This window comes from Lottia gigantea (genome assembly GCF_000327385.1).
Source record: "Lottia gigantea unplaced genomic scaffold LOTGIsca_40, whole genome shotgun sequence".
In the NCBI taxonomy this organism is placed as follows: Eukaryota; Metazoa; Mollusca; class Gastropoda; family Lottiidae; genus Lottia; species Lottia gigantea.
Window position 1 is genome coordinate 9693 of NW_008709380.1, and position 19901 is coordinate 29593.

Sequence of the window (19901 nt, forward strand, 5' to 3'; positions counted from 1 at the left end):
GAGGAGCTATTATCGTATGGAAAAGGGGATGAATGGTGACAGAGGATATAATCGCGATAGAAATGCCGAAGGAGGATATAATCGCGATATAAATGCCGAAGGAGGATATAATCGCGATAGGAATAACGATAGAGGATATCATCGCGATAGGAATGGTGAAGGAGGATATAACCGCGATAGGAATGGCGGAGGAGGATATAATCGCGATAGGAATAACGATAGAGGATATAATCGCGATAGGAATGGTGAAGGAGGATATAACCGCGATAGGAATGGCGGAGGAGGATATAATCGCGATAGGAATGGCGAAGGAGGATATAATCGCGATAGGAATGGCGAAGGAGGATATAATCGCGATAGGAATGTCAATAGAGGATATAATCGCCATAGGAATGTCGATAGAGGATATAATCGCGATAGGAATGGCGAAGGGGGACATAAAGGCGATAAGAATGGCGATACAGGGTATAATGACGACAAAGGAAGTATTGACAATGGAAATGGTGATAGAGGACATAATGGCGACAAAAGAAATAATGGCGATGGAAGGAAGGATAATGGTAATGGAGGAAGAGATCATCGTGATTCACGAAAGAACCTTTCAGGTAACAAAGGGGGTCATGATGAAGGTGGACATAATAGTAACCGTGATAAATATAATGCTGTTAGAAGAAGACCAGTGGTTGACTCAAGAAGTCGGAAATTCAATAATCCGAATCTCGGTAATGCCAAAAATAATGATGACTTTGGAAAGAATAAAGGCGACGAGAATGGAAATGACGACAAGAGAAACGGAAATGGCCATGAGAGAAATGGAAATGACGACAAGAGAAATGGAAATGGCGATAAGAGAAATGGAAATGGCGATAAGGGATATGGAAATGAAAGAAACGGGAATGGCGATAGAAACGGAAAGAGAAATATAGATGATAAAAGCATGAATGGTGGCAATGGCAATAAGAACAATATGGGGAATAGAAATGGAAATATACCTGTATCAGGTTCCGTATTAAGTAGTACTATCGGTGATATGATTGTAGATGCGGCTTTAAACTCAATACTTTATACAATGAATGTCGATGTCATTATTGACCACGATTCATCGGAAGAATTAGATGACCCAGAGGACCCTGTCCACAACGATAAAAATGATGACACGCACGACTCAAAAGATGACGACCACGACTCAAAAGATGACAACCACGACAACGAAGGTGGTCATGACGAACACGACGACAAAGAAAGAGATGACAGGAAAGAGAATGAAAGAGAAAGAGAACACGAGAATGAAGAGTCTAAGGAAAGCAGGGAATCGAGAGAAGACGAGAGAAAACCGACAAGAATTGGTAAGATGTTTAAAAACAATTTCAAACAAACTGCACAGTAGTTTTACAAAGAAAAAGGAAACTTTCTCGTAAACATCGGGGATTGTTGTCTTTGGGATGTAAATCCCTATATCTTGAACAGAAGTTCACTAGTACATCTGCATGTAAGGGGGTGGGGGGGGGGGGGCTGCCCCGTGGCACCTGACTGTGATTTTTTATTTACGGTTGTATTGTCTTTACTTCGATATTCTGCATCCAATAACCTTTGCAATCTTCTTGATCTTAATACAGTTACTACCATATCGCCAAAGCCTACAACACAAGTTATACCCACAATGATGCCAGTCACAACGATGCTTCCTTCGATGTCTACAACAATGCGAACCACCACCTCAACTACAATCTCAACAACCGCACAGCTACCATCAAAAACCACCACGATGAAATCTGTAACCACAGATAAACCGGGCCCACCTCCACCCCCTGGTAACTGCCAGGGTCAGGTAATCAATGGATCTACCAGCATTGGGTGTATTAAAAGGGAATGTTGTCAAGATTCTCATTATGATGGTGGCATGTGTCCAGGTTCTAATGTGTGTTGTTTTTCGTCTAACACTTGCCGTAAGTTGTCCACAATGACCTTTATATAAGATTTTCTTATTTTTTTATACACAAAACTTTGATATATGTACCAATCATCTGTGTTCCAAAAGTGTAAAGGCACAATTATATTGAAGTATGCTTTGAATATCAAGTACAAGTAAACGAATAGAAAGCGTAAAATATGATATAAAACCATGGTTTCAAACCTTGAGCACGAGTGCCCCCAAGGGTCCAAGAAATGAATAACGACAAGGCGTACCAGGAGTCTCAAAGGCTGGGAAGCAAGGAATTAATTGCTTTAATATGAGGTCGCATCGAGGTGGTCTTCGGTTGTTTTGAATCGAATTTCACGCAACAGCTGAGCAATATCGTATATAGAAAGTGACATTTCCCAAAGCTATACAAAATAAATGTTTCGTCTATTTTTTAGAAACAAAAGACTGTAACTCACGATCCAAACAAGCAGCTTGTCGAATATTACAGATGAGTAACAGAGGTAAAATAAGTATACGAGATGGTGCAACAAAAGTTGGCGTTAATCCCATGAAAAATCTCCAAGATGCATGTAAACGACAAAAGACTCCATGGTCAAGGTACGTTTGAACAATTGAAAACATAAAGACAAATATAAATTCTATTCTGTAGTTCCAGTTCTCCGAGTTAATTCCATTTTTTGAATTGTGCAAAGGGAGTTGGGATGTTAAGTAACTTACTGTCTTAGCACTTGTACCAAGTCCACGTGCCATTAAGAGCAAAATTATGACATTTTTTTCTCGTGATGGTAATTCTTACTATGGAAAAAAAGCACTCAAGCATAAACATTTTATGTAATTTTTTCAGCAAAGGATGCCATGCAGTTTGTTCACCTGTATCTGGATCGACATGTTTATCTTCCAAACTCTTGAGATTTATACAATCTCTTACTAATCTCGGTAGAGTCAAGGTATGTTCAAATTGTAGTGTAAGTCAGTTCTCTTCGTATAACGAGAGTCTCATCGTGGTTTAGGTGCACAAAGACATGTCATTAAACTCCTCTCATGGTAAACAAAGGTAAAAAATGAAATGGTGTTTTACACCTTAATTTTCTGCACCTGTTACTGGAGAAGTGCGGTATTTGCCAAGATTTTTCGATTTCAAACCGCCGAGCCATCTGTAACGAATACAACCTGTAACACACGGGGTCTCGGTCAATTCATATCCGAAGAAACTAGAGGGTTTTTCCATCTACTCGGAACTGCATCATTTACAGAGAAGATTTCATGATAACCCAGATTATAATCGTGTTAAAATTATCGTGAAGATACATATACAAGATTTTAGATGGGAACTATGTTAAGGAAACGAGCGAAAAAAATCAAAATTTATTGGCCATGGTTTATGTAACACACGTGCCACAATAGCTAAATGACAAAATGCTAATATAATCTTTATATCACCATTTTTATCGCTTTACCAGTTAACCTTGAACAGAAATAGCTTTATATCGCCTCATCGGATTCCTCAAAATCTCAAGTTCTAAAGTGGCATGCTCAGAATACCTTTTTTATAAAATTCAGTCTACATGATGATTAAGCCCTATTAACCGTTCTATTAACACCGAAATAACACATTATATTCCTTGAATAAAATGTTGCTTGCGTTCATCATTTCAGATCATTAACATTACTGGAGGCTGTCATCGGTGCCAATCTGGTCATCACGAAGGAATGGCTGTAGATTTAAAGAAAACAGACAACCATTCAGCCATTTTAAGAAGATGTCGATCTATGTCCGGACAAGCTAGAATGGTTCGGAAGAGTGGCGAAAGATACATAAGCTGTCGATTTTTTGGATAGTAGTTTATGTTTTGTTACTAGTTGTAGTATTTTGGTCAATGGATATTAAAGTTGATTTATAAAAAATAACAATTTTTCATTTAATTATTTGTGGGTCCTATCATGAAGATTTGTCCTATCGTATGTACACGCTTTAATTCGTTTGCTGTTGTTCGAAATTAAAGAGGGGAAACTTTGGAAATACATTTAATTACCTCGTTCAGATTTTTTGGGAAAAACAGTTTCCCCTTATCCACTATCTTACAACAAAAACAACTGTCCCACTTCCTTTAATGGGTCTGCCGACAATTCTCGAACCGTGTGGGCAGTTTTTTGCTTGATCGTGCTTCTTGTGCTATGGACCCATCTAACGCATGAAAAATCCCCATAGTTTTGTAATTGGGTTAAATTTCCCATGTCAGTACTTGTATCAGTATTTGAGCCAATCAAGAGATTTCCCTAGAACTAGCGCTCATTGGCATCACCAAAACCTTAATATATCAATACTGCTTATGTTTTTGCCGAAACAATAAAAATATCATTGTTTTCGTTGACGAAATGATAAAACAAAGCATCGAATGCTATGCACCACAAATTCCTTCCTTCTGTATTCATTCTTACAATACCACTTGCTCCAAATGATAGTAAGGTTTTTCACCAACAATTCAAAGCTGCACAGAATGTGTAAATCGATAAATGAAAATGATATCCTTGAATTTGGAATATAATCGGACGTCGGATGCTTATTTTATAAAGCTATTTTGATGGCTGATAATGTGCTCTATCTGTTGATTCAATAATCGGAAAGGTTTGTACTCAGAGAAAAAAACTGTCAACCTAAGAAAACCCTTGATTCTGAACAAGTCATCTCCGTGTATGCGGTTCCTGCTCAGGGCGTGTACTAATGTACGAATGAAGAAAATAAATTTGTTAAAAGTTGTTTCACCATCCAGTGCACAATATTAACATGGGGTACTAACCGTTAAAATCTGTGCATAACAATTACTATTGCGTAAGTCATATTGCAGTGTCATCTGCCTGTTCTTTTCCATTCGAAATCCTTTGGGTATACCTGAATTATGTTATGTAAGTTCTGTTATATTCTGAGGTAATAAAACATTATTGTGAAATTTTATTATCAAATTTCTGACTTGACAAATTGGTAGATCCAAATGTATGTATGAATATTGCGAAATTGTTCGCCTGTCAGGATAAAGTGTTTACATGAATGATGTTCCTTGTTGTGATATATTAACATTTTTTGACATATTCTAGCTTTTGTTCCGTTAATGTGAATTTTAAAGTTTAACTGCCGAGTCCCATATGGTGTTGTCATCTTTAAATAATGCTGTTGATAATCGCTGTTTGTGCTCTGTTGGTTATCTCACAGAGTCTTGTTAGTGGCGAATCCGAACAGAAAAGGGCCATCAGTATACCGCTATCACAGGTGCAAATTAAACAAATTATTAGCGACGACATTCTAAATAGTGTTCTTGAGACTTTCAAGGATGGAATTGAAATCCAAATTTTAAACCCAACAATAGAAGGCAATTCTTTAAAGTTTGATTTGGGATTCAAAAGGAAATCTGTACAGAGTCTTCGAGATGATAACAGACAGGAGGACGAGGAACAAGGTGAGAAGAGGAACAAGAGGCACCGAGATCAAAGCGAAGAACGAGATCCGGAAGAAGACGAAGTTGATGATGACACTCATGAACAAAATGATCAAGATACAATCATTCATGATCAAGGATTCAACACTGGATTTCTGTCATTCGGAGATAGTTTTGAAATGATGGATACTTCAATGATTTTTCAGCCAACAGGTAGTATGAACTTTTGTTTTTTTTTGCTGTATGCGATGTTAGAAATAATATTTCAAAAGCAAAATCAGAATTGCATCAGGTGTTGATCAAATCTTACATATCTTCAATCGAGTAATAACATCATGGTCCATTTCACTGTGTGCAATTGGTTGTAAATTAGCTTGTAACCGCAACTACAAATTATTTTTGTTTTTGTAGGGCAATTCACACCCCATGTTACCTGCGGTGAATTAATGTCCAGGGGAAATGTTAGTGGTGCTGGTTGTGTAAAGGAGAGTTGTTGCGCCAGTAAACAACAAGTTCACCAACCGGGTGTTTGTCAGGGAAGAGACGTATGCTGCTTCTCCGCTAACATCTGTCGGCAAGAACCCACAACACGTAAGAATTGCATTAATTAATGAGATACACAACTTTCAATTTCTCTGTGTATAAATTGTAGGATGTAAAACGACAATTATTTCATTTTCATTTTTTTGATCGTTGATAATGCCAGTAATGATCCAAGAACATGCATGCTTCAGTTCTTTCCATAGAGGAAACTGTCATGTCATTCATTTTAGTCAAACGAAAATATACATATCCATAGACATTTTAATTGCAGAACCACCGACAACACAGCTCACAACCGTTGGTCCGATCGATGTTCGACAACTCACAACCGCCGGCCCGGTTGATGTTCGAGCACCACGAGATAACTGTACTGGACTTGTTGTTCAAGGCTCTACTAGTATTGGTTGTATACAGAATGGTTGTTGTGAAGGCCACCGTCAAGTGGCCAGATTCTGTCCAGGCACTGATGTTTGCTGCTTCTCTAAAGATTTTTGTGGTATGACTGAATGTAATGTGTGAATGTGCCTGTTAACCCGTGTAGTCAGACTCATATAAGATATGCTTCTTGAAGATATTCAGTGTTTTCTTTTCTGTCTTTACAGTGCATATGTATATGGATCTGTAAAACCTGAAAATCTACGTTCAATTAGTTCCCTAACATAATGCACTCCACACAGTAGGACACAAGCAATTATGAATGGGATTCATAGTGTTGTATTTCGTTAATATAAATAAATCATAATGATAATGTATTGTATTACAGCCGCTAAAGCTGAGTGTAGCAGGAGATCAAAGCAGCTAGCTTGTAGAATTCTGGATCGTGAGAGAGATGGATTGATAACGTTAGCGATGAACCATTCATCATCAGGACATCAAGACTACGCTTATCCCAGATTAAACCTTCAACATACTTGTAATAATCAGAAATCACAAAGATCGAGGTAGATACGTTCTAATCAGTACTTAAATGGTTACCTTATTCAGCTCTTTGTTCCCTTTTCGAAAATTTCTTTTTGTTCATTGCATTATTTGGAACCTTTGTTACATTGATCAACGGCACTTGTCAGAAGAGAAAAAAAATAGAGCACGTCAGCCCAATTTCAAATTTCCTTTATTCAGAATGTTTAGACTTAGACTAAAGCAATCATAAAAAACAGTGCTATTGAATGTCCGTGTGAGGAGAAGAAAACATAGTTTGAAAACGTCAGCCTAATTCCAAATCAACTTTATACAGCCTTTGTAATCCAAAAGGCTGGACAAATAAGTTTTTTAGTTTAAAAATTCATTACATTACATTTACCACGTTGTAATTCTTATAAACTGTCGTATTTTTCAGTTACAGCTGTCCAGATTTGTGTAAAACCTCCCCAGCCCCTGGCGGATCAACATGTCTATCGCCCAAAATGCTTCAATATATCGAATCGTTAATAATCTCCAGATTTAATGGAATATACGTAAGTCATCAAGGCATTTCGTTATATAATCTTTGGTGCTCTGTCGTGTTTAGTGGAACGAATATACTTTACTGAATTTATCTTCTGAAGGTGTAATCGTAGAGTATTCTGGAATATATACAATATGCTTTGCTAGGAGCCTTATATCAAATTACAGATCCATGGTTCTTCCGTATAATATTAAAAAGATCCCTTCCAAGGTGATGATTGGTAAACATACCATACTTTTCCTGTTTGGATTCTTTGTGTATTCCTTTTTTTTCAGATCACAGCTATAACTGGGGGCTGTCACAAATGTGGCTCGAAACATTATGATGGTCTGGCAGTGGATCTGAAAAAACAAGGGGATTTCCAGAAGTTCCTCTCCAGGTGCAGATCAATGGGCGGCAAAGGCCTGGATTCAGATGACCATATCAATTGTCAATTTTTCGAGTAATTGGTATAATTGCCGAAATTTGGGTTTTGGTATAGAAAAATTCAATGATTATTTCGATACTAGATAAGACAAACATCGTTCAGGTTTGGTACTATGCAACTACATATTCCATATTCCATTTATAGTTCGAATATTTTGGAATAGTTCTGTCTCACAAAGCATCTTCTCTGTATCTTAACTTATTGAATAAAACATGTTATTTTGGGATGGTGATTTATCTTCTGAAATCCTTGCTACAATATTAGCTGATATTGATGGTAATAACCGTCCGTTCAATAGGAATTCCTGTCCAAATGATTATCGAACATTGTATATGGATATCAGCTGTACAAGTTCATTTGGACGAAGGGAAGGTAATTACTATAGCATGATGACATTTTGCCTTAAAGCCTATAATATATATAATGTCACTTCTTTATTTTTACGTGTTGTTTCCTCCTACAAGTTGTTTCCTCCTACAAATACATCATCCGTTATAATGCCCATGACATAATTGACATGTTAAAGTCTTCATGAGGCGTCCCTGATTAAAGATGAGTACAGTGTCTTTAGCCTTTGGTCTCTTGGTTAATTGTCTGCCAGAATATGAACATAAACGTCTATCTAATGACACTTTTTATGCTAAATGGCCTTTTATAGGGTTATGCAATATTTCATTTTACATCGCGTGTCGCTCACAGTCTTTGATAAAATACAAACTAAAAAAAAGGTTTATATAGATCATAAACTTTGATTTACGAGACTTTACAAGTAATAAAAGTAGCTCGTCCATTTGGATTAGATTGAGTTTCCCAATTCTTGGATTGTTTTAAAATATCGTGAATGTTGTTCAGCGGCAGTACTACGAGAAGCCACTTTGATAATGTTTCAGTGACAACAATAAGTCTATTATTGACATCAATCGATCCGAAAAGAAATGCTTTTTCGATATCACCCCTCACTTACCGGGAAAAAACTGGGTATAGCTCTGCTCAGGTTGAACCCTGGACTAAAGAAGATAATACCCTTATTGCACCAGATATGGAATATAAATGAAAAAAATTGTCTGAACGGACCGATTATCGTCATTTCTTAGCACTGAAGAATGTACTGAATGCCTTATATAGATAAGATAGCAGATAATAGTTCTGGGAAGATATAGTTTTTGCCTTATATATTGTGACAAGTTTGTTTTAACTCTTAATCGACAAAATGATCGCCTTGATAGTTCTTAGTTTGATCGTGTCGGCACTAGGTAAGAAATATAACATATATGTGTATACATGTATACCCTTTTGGATTATCCCTTTTATGGAGAAATGGGTTTTTTTTTATACATTTTATGATTATTCCTGTCATTTATTTTGACTTGGGTTTAACACCTGTAATTCCTCAAGTGTATTAAAGGTTGGTTTATCTTTACCTTCAGTAAATGGGACTTGGATTGTCATGTGTACATTTCAACTCTTCGAATAAGATTTGGGCACACAGTTTCCAAATTATCAACTACATAGATGATCTGTTACTTAAAAAGAACAAGATCCGTTCTCATATCACTTACATGAGTATCATTCAAACGACGACTCGCTTATTGTTTCGCTTCAAACTTTATCCTCGTGTTTTTCCTGCTTACAAATTATGCTGCTTTAACCTCTTACATGCTGGTACATAGTCAAGTAAGTATGCATACTACAGCTTCTACCTTCATGCTTTCTTGCTTCAGCCGCAGAATACGTTAAAGATACCAATGATCTCAAGCATTCATATATAGGTTTTAAGTTTGACTTTTCTGGCATCATAAATTGACACCCTACTTGCTGATATTTTTTGTATCGTTAAGACATCAGATTGTGTTTTTAGAATTCTTCTCAGAGTTAACATTAAAAGGAAGTTTAAGAAATTATTTGTAGTTTCATCTTATAACACAGCTTCCCAATACTGTTTTCAGGCGACCAATGTACTGAACACAACCACCCAAAATTTGGTAAAAGTGGAAAGTGCTTATCAAAGAGTTGCTGTGCCTATTCTACCTATATCTCTGATCTTTGTTCCGGAAGTAACGCCTGCTGCTTTACCCATGATACCTGTGGAAGTGCCGGTATGTATAATATGTTTCACTCTCTTTTGAACGATTCATAACCAATACTTTGTCGGATTGACTTACGTTGAGATTATCTTTTCTGATTAACAATTCGTTCGTTCACTTCCTCATATCGTTCCCACGAGAATCTTCGCTTATCTGGTTTTATTTTGTCAGTATTGGGAGGCTGTCCAAGCATTGTAAGTAGAGCAAGTTGGGGTGCCAGGGCTTCCAGGAGCAATAGTTATCTTCCAAGTCAACCAGTTCATTGGGTATTCATCCATCATGGAGAAAGCAGTGCCTGTCACAGCCAGAGCCAATGTGCAGGAATTGTGAGAAGCTACCAGAATTACCACATGGATTCCCATGGTAAGTTATTTCTTATGGTAATAATCACAAAGATTTTTGTTTATATCGGTTTGGTCAGTAGTTAAGTTCTTGTTGCTCACATGGTTTATTGTTATTCATCTGTTAAGTTCATTGTTAGGTTATGTTTACTGTTCATCTGTTACGTTTATTGTTCACATGTTATGTTTATTGTTCATGTTGATCACCACCATTGTGATTTATCTATAAATAGGATGGAGTGATATCGGTTACAGTTTCCTGGTTGGTGAAGATGGTAATGCCTATGAAGGACGAGGATGGGATAGAATTGGTGCACACACAGTTGGATATAATTCCAAAGCTGTGGGTTGGTATATTTTATGTTATGGCTCATGTTCAGGATGATCCTTTGTTGTCCTATATTATCACAGGTTACAGGCACTTGTCTTTTGAATAATTTCAGTTTTTTGTATAAAAAAAAATAAAATAAAATTCAGCGGGGACGGCCGGGTATTATAGAATTATATGTTATCATAGGTTATGATCGACGAAGTCCTGACTGATCTATCTGTTGAAGCAAGCAAATCACTCTCTTTGTCAATTTATCTGGACAATTTATCTGTATGGATCTTCTGAAGGCCCGTAGTCTCCAAAAATACGTTTATTCATTTCATATTTGTATATTTTCCAGCCATTTGTCTTATTGGTAGTTTTGATTCAGTTGTACCCAATGCAGCAGCGCTAAATACTGTCAAGAGACTTATCCAGTGTGGCATAGATAAGGGAAAGATATCTAAAGATTATGTTCTACGTGGTCATCGTGATGTGAACCAGACCAGCTGTCCAGGAGATGCTCTATATAAACTTATCAGAACTTGGCCTCATTATTAAACCTTATCTCAATCAATAGAATTAAAAACACCTTTTCACTTGTTGTTTTTCTGTTTTCGTGTCTCTGACCGAATGTATGTAAGACTTGGGAGAAAAGTACAAGGGGAATGATTGCTAGTTTCATAAACATTTTGACTAAATCCTCAATTCCAGTGTTCAATATATGTTGAATAGTATTGTGAATTCAATATGGGGATTTCCTTCAATGTGAAAGATACAGCTTGTTGTATTCCTTTTTTAACATTTGTAGATGCCTTTATTCAATAAATTGCTTATTTGAACAATTGGTGGTCAAAGAATGTTAATCTAAAGATTATTGGATTGTATGAACAACTTATATTAAGGTACTTAAAGGGTTTTTGAATTTGGAATTAATTTATATACGGTATAATTGGGTGAACACAGTAGTCTAAAACAATTTTTCCAATGTTATTGTTTTGTTGTTTTTTTATGAAGAGTTACCTCCCGTAACTAATCATTCAGTTTCCACCACAAGTGATATGTGATACCTGCAGCTTTTCAGGTCAGAGGGAGTGAATGTAAGACTTAAAAATAAATTGGGAGAGCAGTACTAAAGAGGGAATGTGTGCTAGTTTCATAAACAAATTTGACTAAATTATCCCCTATTCTAGTGTTCTACAATATATGATTTTACGATCATATTTTGAATTCAGTATGGGGTTTTCCTTCAATGTGAAAGATACAGCTTGTTTTATTTATTTTTTAATATTTTCAAAATAGTCCATTTTTCCAAGAAATGTAACCATCAGCCCATGTTCCTTTAGCAACGGTAAGATGTGGATAATCATCGTATCGTTGCTAAAGGAATATGCAAATAGCCTTATATCCTAGTTTTTCTGTACGACTTGAATATAAATATTTCAAATATACCCCGTAAACTAGTTAGGCGGTTGTGCCATGGTGACAAGTTGTGCCCAAAAACAGAAGTTGGATTCGACTCATGGTACAGATGTAGTGTATAGATGCCTTTTTTTCTTTTCCTGACATGTCATCTTAGTGCTCATGAGCAAATTAGCATTGACACGAGAAAATATCTCTTGATGGGTGTAATAATTGCTTATTTGAACAATTGGTGGTCAAAGAATGTTATTCTAAAGATTGTATGAACAACTTATGTTAATGTACTTGAAGGGTTTTTGAATTTGGAATTAATTTATATATGGTATGATCGGGTTAACAAAGAAGTCTAAAACAATTTTTTCCAATGTTATGTTTTGTTATTTTTTTATGAAGAGTTACCTCCCGTAACTAATCATTCAGTTTCCACAAGTGATTTGGTTGCATCATGTGATATCTGTAGTTGATCAGGTCAAATATGATTTTGAATGGTTTTCTCACAGATAGAATTTATTTCAGGAGGTAGTTTAGACTGCTCTGGTGGCCATAGATACAGTGCCAGGGGAACAGCTTATTACCCAGCTAATAATGCATTAGAGGGTGGATTCGTTGATATGAGAGGACATAATCTCCGAACCCTACAGGTGAGAAATACCAAATCACAGAAGTAATAAAGCACAAATAAAAATGAAAGATTTACAGGTTTGTGCAGTCATGTTATTTTCGGATGCTGATGTCGTGAATTATTACACGAAAATTTTCTATATCGTTTTTCAACACCTGTGACGATACATTATAGCAATCGAGGAAATCCGAAAGTGAAATTTCCCCCGAAAATGAGGTCATTAAGATCTCGAGGCGGAGATGTGATGTAAATCTAAATAAAATATCCTTTTGATTTTTTAGGATTACTTAGACGGAAAAGCTAGTTATGTAAGTGTTGCCATGGACAACAGAGCCGGTATACCTTACGGTACTGCCATCTGTATCCCTGAAATGAACCACAAACATGGCCGAAATATCGTTTTCAAGGTAAGTCAATACGGTAATTGTTTGGTATGGATCAAGATGGTGCTTCGTAATGCCTAGGCTGGCATTAAGTATTAAATTTATAATTTCTGTCTTTGGTATTGACTATCTTCTTTAAACCAACAAATTAGATTAAATAGTGCTTCGCTATTGGTATATTGACGAATATTTGTTATAAATGGCATTTTGAAAATATCGCTTTTTTTCAAATACACAGATGGGATATATGAAATTGATACTATGATAGTGGCACTAAGTGGTAGCACCATGAGGTGTTAGTCTTCTATTTGATACAGTATATGGACCTAAATATACCAGATTGGTATATTGACGAATATTTGGGCAGATGAGTTTAACTTTTAAAAGATTGATTTATAGGTCTGTGTTATAAAATGGCATTTTGAAAATACATAGAAGGGATGTATAATTGATATTATGATATATGTAAACCTAATCAATCGATTTAACTTATTATGTTCCAGGTTGTTGATACCGGAAGCGCTTTCTTTGGCAAAGGTCACAGTCGAATTGATATTTGTGTTCGATCACAATCGCTTTCTTACGATTCTACTATTAATAATCATTTAACTCTTGTGTTTCCTTAAATAACTTTTATTAAATACATTTTAATTTTATATGCATTGTTTTGTAAATGGGTTCAAAAAGGATAGATAGTATGATTTTGAAAGAAAGTTAGTTTATCAGTTGAAAAGAAATATTGATCATATTGTACTAAGTGCATCATACGTTGATCATTTTAATTGGTTTTGACTAAATTATAATTCAGAATGCATGAATTACTAATATAGTGTCTTTAAATTCCTAAGAAAGTTCAAATGATTAATTGTAACCCGGTACAATAACATCAGCGTATCCACAATCACTTTCAATACCTAGATTTTCACTGCCACCTCGACCTCCCATTCCTTTACTGGTAACGATCCTAAACCATCCACTCTCACCCTGAAATAAGGTTAAATCTTCTTTGTTTCAAAGCTGTGTGCTGTTAAATACTTTAAAAACAAGTATGTTGTATGGTTTACTGTAGCTGCCAATGGAGATATAAGATGAAATGTGATAACTATTTAGAATGCTTTCTTAACAGCTGAATCTTTTGCAACAGTTCAAAGCGATTTTAGAGAATTTTGTAGGACATTTTTACCACTATTGGCAATTTACTGTCTTATGTCTGTGGTTCCACTGTCTTATAACAGAAAAAGCAACAAATGTTAATGTTACATTAACATCATTAAGTTTCAAAATGTATTCATCGACTTACCCATGGCTCTCCCCAGGAATTTCTGACAATCCAATATTCGCCTTTATCTGGGTCTACTCCCCATCCAGCGACAGATACTATATGGTTGACCTATAATGTAGTACATAATGTTTTACATGAGAGCACGGTGTCATACAACTGACAGGCACTAAAGTATTAAGCCGCTGTAGCACTTTTCAGAAAATCTATAAGTTTGACGATTTTTATCTTAATGAACGATAGAAAACATACCATAGGAAAGAAATGATGTTCAGAATAAACGCCACCACGATATTTCTCTAAACCTTCAGTTGCCATTATACCACAACTGGAAGTATATATTTATCCGTTTAAGAAATCATCGTAATACATACGACTTAAGGAATAAAATCATTTTCTAAATGGTGTCAAGGGGTCATTTTTCCTACTTCAATTATATATACTTCTATTATTACAAACGCAGTATTTTTGTTCAATATGATCCGAGAAATAAAAGCAGTCAGTGTTGACGGATTCCTGATTCCTGACTCTTACCTGATTGGTCCATTTTTATAGATTTCAGCCATCATATTGTCTCTATGTTTGACTTCACCATGATCACCAACTTTCCATAAAGTATAATTCTGAAGTTGTTCACATTCTCCAAATGTGGTACAAGTTCCACAGGCGTTGAATTCGTCACATTCTGTAAGAACAATATTCCAATTGTTTGTTCACTGGATTTAGCTTAAAGGGCGGAATATATGCCTTACTCAGGCATTACTACTGATTTATTTCATTTGAGAAATTGTTGAGAAAATTGAAGCCACAACCTTAGAGATTTATATATACAAGTTGGTTAAACTCACCATCATTAATGTACAGCTTCATGGAAATTGAATTTACTGGGATGGTCATGGCATACCTTCATCCAAAGTTTGAATAAGCGGGTGGAGATGTTTGCTGTATGGATACATTAAAAGCTACATTTGACAGTCAGTCATGTAAATTGTTACAACGTGTGGAAAGCGTTAAAAGCATAAGATGACTTACTTTGATCTACCGCTTGGAAATTGTTACAAGTTTCATCAGGAATACCATGACTATAGGCATAAGCATAGACACCTTTATCATCTCCACCTTCAGCACAAGATCCTGCTCCAGCACAATCGATCACATTCTGGACTGATAGATATGCTAAAGGCCAGGCACCTTTCCTCTTGATATTGATACGATCAGCTATAGCACTAGTTGATCCCATAGCCCAACATCCACCACAATCTAATTACCAAGATACAAGATCCGTTTATTAGTTCGAGGTACATATTTTGAAATCTCAAATCCGTGTCCTTAACGCCTGGCAATTGATACAGATCTGCAACACTAAGCGGCAGCACCAGGAGCTTTTAGTCCACTATTTGATATAGTATATGGACCTAAATATACCACATGTGATGGCGTAATTTGTAAAAACAATGGTATCACCATGGTGCATCAGTAACATATATATTAAACTGCACACAATATTACTGATTGATTCCTTTGAATCTACATTGAACATAGTAAAATTAATGGTGTCGCCAGATGCATCAGTTATATATCAGTTACATTCTGATATTACTGATTGATTCATGCGTTGGACACTACAATCAACTTACATTGTGGTATATGTTGATTTCTGGTTGTACTAGCATAGTTAGTACCATTACGGTTTCTCCAATCAAGAGATGTAGGTAAGTCTTTAACATTCAAATATTCGTGTGGTCGAGGATATGTTCTGAAAGAGTTGAATTTTCAAATCCATATTGTTACTATTGAGATCTAACATCTCAGAATCGTTAAGAAGATTATGTTAAAATTGTAGGATTGCCCATTATATTCAATGGTCATTTGAATGGACTCATTAATATTTTTCTGATATCTTTCAAGCTGTTTTAAACACTTGCTCATTCACTCTAAACAAACCAAGTATCTGGGCAGCACTTATTTTCAAACGAATCTTGAATCTCCAAAACTTACTTACTTGACACCCTTGTAATTCTTCATAGGTTTATAGCAAGTTCCATATTTCAGTTTGGCCTCAGCGAAAACCAAGACAGCCACAACAAGAAGAAGTATTTTGATCACCATGTTGATTGAAAAATAACTGACAGTAAATAATCAGGTTAACCACTCATCATATGATTAAAATAAATCAAGATTTGAACTGATTATTTCAGATAAGATGTTATCACCTCTTTCATATTGCCGAAAGAGTATGGACGAAGGGGAAGTTACTCTTGATACTTTCAAACCAAAAACAGTTCAATTTGTGATCAGTTAACGTCACCTGAAGAATGAAGTATAGAGCGCTGTTTTCATGGCTTTTCTTACTCTTTTTGAAGAGGGTTGGGAGATAAATATATATGCGATATATCGGAGTCACGGGTCTAGATTCCTTCATGTTGATGTACGCTGGAGGAGTGGTATAGGGGAAGTGTATAATCATTCAAGTACAGCTAATAATATATGGAGAATTTCTTTTCAAGATTCCGATAGCCTTATAATGTACATAATGTTCGAGTAACACTGTATCATTTATGTTTTTTCTGTAGGTTTAGAAGATAATATACCTGAACATTTCTGTTAGGTTTTCAAATTGGTAGAATATATATGCTCAGTTTTGATAGAATTTATTTATTTTCTGACTTAACTGGTCAATCTAAGTTGAGATATTTAATTGTAACAATTGGATTTGATTATCATACAATAACATCACCAAAGGCACAAGAATTTTCAATTCCAAGGTTATATTTAGCACCTTCGCCATTATGAGCAGCACTGGTTACAATTTTAAACCATCCATTTACACCCTGAAATGTATATCAGTATATTTGGTAAAGGCAACTAAATGAAAAATGAAATGAAATGAATGGAGTTTTAGGTCCTACTTTTCTGCACCATGTAGAGGCAACTAAATGACAGCTTGATAGTAGTTTTTCGAAATGATACAAAAGTCGAACTCAGTCAGCCATGTCTATAAATTGCCTACAGCTATATATTAGAGATCTTACCCACGGCTCTCCCCAGGAATTTCTGACAATCCAATATTCACCAGCTACCGGATCCACACCCCATCCTGCTATAGATATCACGTGATTAATCTGGAACGGAAGAAGACGTATTAAATTGCTATCAGCATGACCTATGTGGAAAGCAAGATTTCAGATCAAAGGGGTAATAAGTTTCCATTGAATCAAGACAGGGGTTACATCCGTTAATGAGTGACATCATATACGCTGCAGCAGAGATATGAGTATTAATCTAAACAATGATTCGAGGCGGAAATTGTCAGTATAAATAGTTGCGGAAGTTGCCACTGTCCTAACGGTAGCCAAGTGTAGTTATATTATATCAAAGTTATGCACGCGGATACTTAATGCTTATTTGTGGAGAGTTGATATTTCAAGATGTCATAAAATAAAGAAAACGTACAAAATTAAAAGGTGTTCTCTGTGATATAACTCCACCATGGTAATCATGTACTTTCACTGTAGCGTCAATACCACAACTAGAAAATATTATATAAGTATTATTCTTATATTGTCTACAATGGCTTATCGATGATAATAATCTTCACAACTAGATTCAAATTTGGATATCAGAAACATACTTTAAACGTTGTTATTGCAGACTATATGGCACAGAAAAAGCCTGATCACTCATTGTGGCTCTATCACTACTATCATTCGGATCTGTGTAATATCTATACAGACTAAATGGTTTAATACAATACCTTATCGGTCCATTCTTGTAAATTTCAGCCATAATGTTCAAACGACCCTTTACTTCACCATGGTCTGCTACTTTCCATAAAGTATAGTTCTGGAGAGTTTCGCATTCTCCAAATGTTGTACAAGTTCCACAAGCGTTGAATGGATCACACTCTGAAATAATGGAATATCGCAAGGTACAGAACTTAACTGACAAAAAAATCCTCACCTTTGCAGTTATCCTCCTGATAATAGGTGAAATGCTACGTCTTGTATTTGTCGCATAATGTACGTCTGTGAATAGTAAGATTATGAACATGTATATATATTTATTTAAATGGGTTCTAACCATTTTAACGTGTCTTAAAACAAATGCTGTGTCAATCATGTTATGAGCGCGAATGACTTGGTCAATATGTCACAGTATATAAGCGAAGAATATGGTACTCTTGCCTATAAAATAGCTAAGGCTAACGCTGTACCTTGTGTAGTAGCTTGATAATTGTTGCAGGTTTCATCAGGTATACCATGTTGATTTGCATAAGCATAGACAGCTCTATGATCCCCACCGAAACAGGTACCCGACTGTCCACAATCTATAACATGCTGTGGTGATAAATAGGCTGAAGGCCAGGCTGCTTTCCTTTTGATGTTTATGCGGTCAGCTAATGCACTTGTTGTTGCCATCGACCAACAGGCTCCACAGACTGAAAAAATTTCAATGATAAAGATATATACTCCGTTTTTTACTACATGAACATGAATTAAAAAGTATGCATGCAGGTCTATGTAGCATCTACGGAAAAGAATCTGTAAGTCTATGTAGCATCTACGGAAAGGAATCTGTAGGTCTATGTATCATCTACGGAAAAGTATGTCTAAAAGTCTATTCAGCATCTAAGGAAAGGTGTGTCTGTAGGTCTTATCAGCATCTAAGGAATGGCATCTGCAGATATATGTAGCATCTACAGAAAGTCATCTATAGGTCTATGTAGTATCTACAGAAAGTCATCTGTAGGTCTATGTAGCATCTAATGAAAGGTACGTATGTAGGTCTATTCAGCATCAGCAAGGAAAGCGTTATAATTTCCCTGTTCAGAAACTGTAATGACGACCAGCATTAGATTTTGTTTATCACTGCCGAGCCGCAACCATTCCCTATGCATGTCATCGATAGACTTTTCTACAAACCCATTTCCCTGAAATGTGTTTTTAAAATCAAGATGACTTACATACTGGAATATGTTGATTTCTAGTTGGACTACAATAATTAGTACCATTTATATTTCTCCAGTCCCATTCTCGTGGTAATGATAATAAATCTATATATTCATGAGGTCGTGGGTACGTCCTGTAGAAGAAATTTGTTGGAAGGCCTTTAAATTTACCCCAGGAACTATTAATATTAGACAAGCTCCAAGAGGCAATACAAATGTTGGAACAGTGAGTACAGTATCAGTTAAAATCGATTTAACAAGCTGTAACATCCAATTTTAACTTCTAATGTTGACATTGATGAACAAAACCGTCCAGAAAACTAAATTGGTGCTCTTTATATACTACCAATGAATTCACAAAACACTTTTGGTGCATGAATACTACAGAACTTCAAACCTAAAATACCTTACCTTCGAGGCTTGTAGTCATGCTTTGGTACATGACAGCTCAGTTGTTGAGGATCAAATTTATCAGACAAGGCTAACGAAAGCCCTGAATATGCGAGCAACACTGACAATATTTTCATCATATCTGATGTTTATTATTATATCGTTAGTGCAATAAGACCTTTTGATGATGTATATATATTGATATATAGTTTAGGTGATAGTTGATATCTAGTTTATATCTATATAATCATCATAACTTGTAAGCTGTTATCACACATCTTTGATATCCTAATTAAAAACTAAATATAAAAGTTCGTATTGGCCAGACAACGTTGCGTGTTGCGGTCAAGATA

General features: G+C 35.8%; 6 protein-coding genes across 6 annotated transcripts; 4 read left to right on the plus strand and 2 right to left on the minus strand.

The window, feature by feature from the left end:
* Nucleotides 1-16: 16 nt before the first annotated feature.
* On the plus strand, nt 17-3769 carry LOTGIDRAFT_233461 (hypothetical protein; the record flags this gene model as incomplete). Its single annotated transcript, XM_009059964.1, has 5 exons — nt 17-1346; nt 1617-1946; nt 2359-2521; nt 2769-2871; nt 3581-3769. 5 exons carry the CDS (start codon nt 17-19, stop codon nt 3761-3763), a joined length of 2109 nt encoding a protein of 702 aa, XP_009058212.1. The 3' UTR covers nt 3764-3769.
* Nucleotides 3770-5087: 1318 nt separating this feature from the next.
* Nucleotides 5088-7788, plus strand: LOTGIDRAFT_163448 (hypothetical protein; the record flags this gene model as incomplete). The annotated part of the gene is made up of 6 exons (XM_009059965.1): nt 5088-5568; nt 5767-5946; nt 6170-6394; nt 6662-6839; nt 7235-7352; nt 7618-7788. 6 exons carry the CDS (start codon nt 5088-5090, stop codon nt 7786-7788), a joined length of 1353 nt encoding a protein of 450 aa, XP_009058213.1.
* A 1411-nt stretch (nt 7789-9199) lies between these two features.
* LOTGIDRAFT_233462 (hypothetical protein) lies at nt 9200-11065 on the plus strand (the record flags this gene model as incomplete). The annotated part of the gene is made up of 4 exons (XM_009059966.1): nt 9200-9218; nt 10025-10216; nt 10428-10541; nt 10866-11065. The coding sequence occupies 4 exons, from the start codon at nt 9200-9202 to the stop codon at nt 11063-11065; spliced, it is 525 nt and encodes a 174-aa protein (XP_009058214.1).
* Nucleotides 11066-12411: 1346 nt separating this feature from the next.
* On the plus strand, nt 12412-13557 carry LOTGIDRAFT_163450 (hypothetical protein; the record flags this gene model as incomplete). The annotated part of the gene is made up of 3 exons (XM_009059967.1): nt 12412-12567; nt 12830-12955; nt 13435-13557. The coding sequence occupies 3 exons, from the start codon at nt 12412-12414 to the stop codon at nt 13555-13557; spliced, it is 405 nt and encodes a 134-aa protein (XP_009058215.1).
* Nucleotides 13549-16319, minus strand: LOTGIDRAFT_233463 (hypothetical protein; the record flags this gene model as incomplete). Its single annotated transcript, XM_009059968.1, has 7 exons — nt 13549-13915; nt 14232-14321; nt 14463-14538; nt 14745-14895; nt 15243-15470; nt 15848-15966; nt 16213-16319. 7 exons carry the CDS (start codon nt 16317-16319, stop codon nt 13793-13795), a joined length of 894 nt encoding a protein of 297 aa, XP_009058216.1. The 3' UTR covers nt 13549-13792.
* A 611-nt stretch (nt 16320-16930) lies between these two features.
* Nucleotides 16931-19688, minus strand: LOTGIDRAFT_163452 (hypothetical protein; the record flags this gene model as incomplete). Its single annotated transcript, XM_009059969.1, has 7 exons — nt 16931-17041; nt 17243-17332; nt 17664-17739; nt 17965-18115; nt 18424-18648; nt 19174-19292; nt 19570-19688. 7 exons carry the CDS (start codon nt 19686-19688, stop codon nt 16931-16933), a joined length of 891 nt encoding a protein of 296 aa, XP_009058217.1.
* Between the last annotated feature and the right edge of the window lie 213 nt (nt 19689-19901).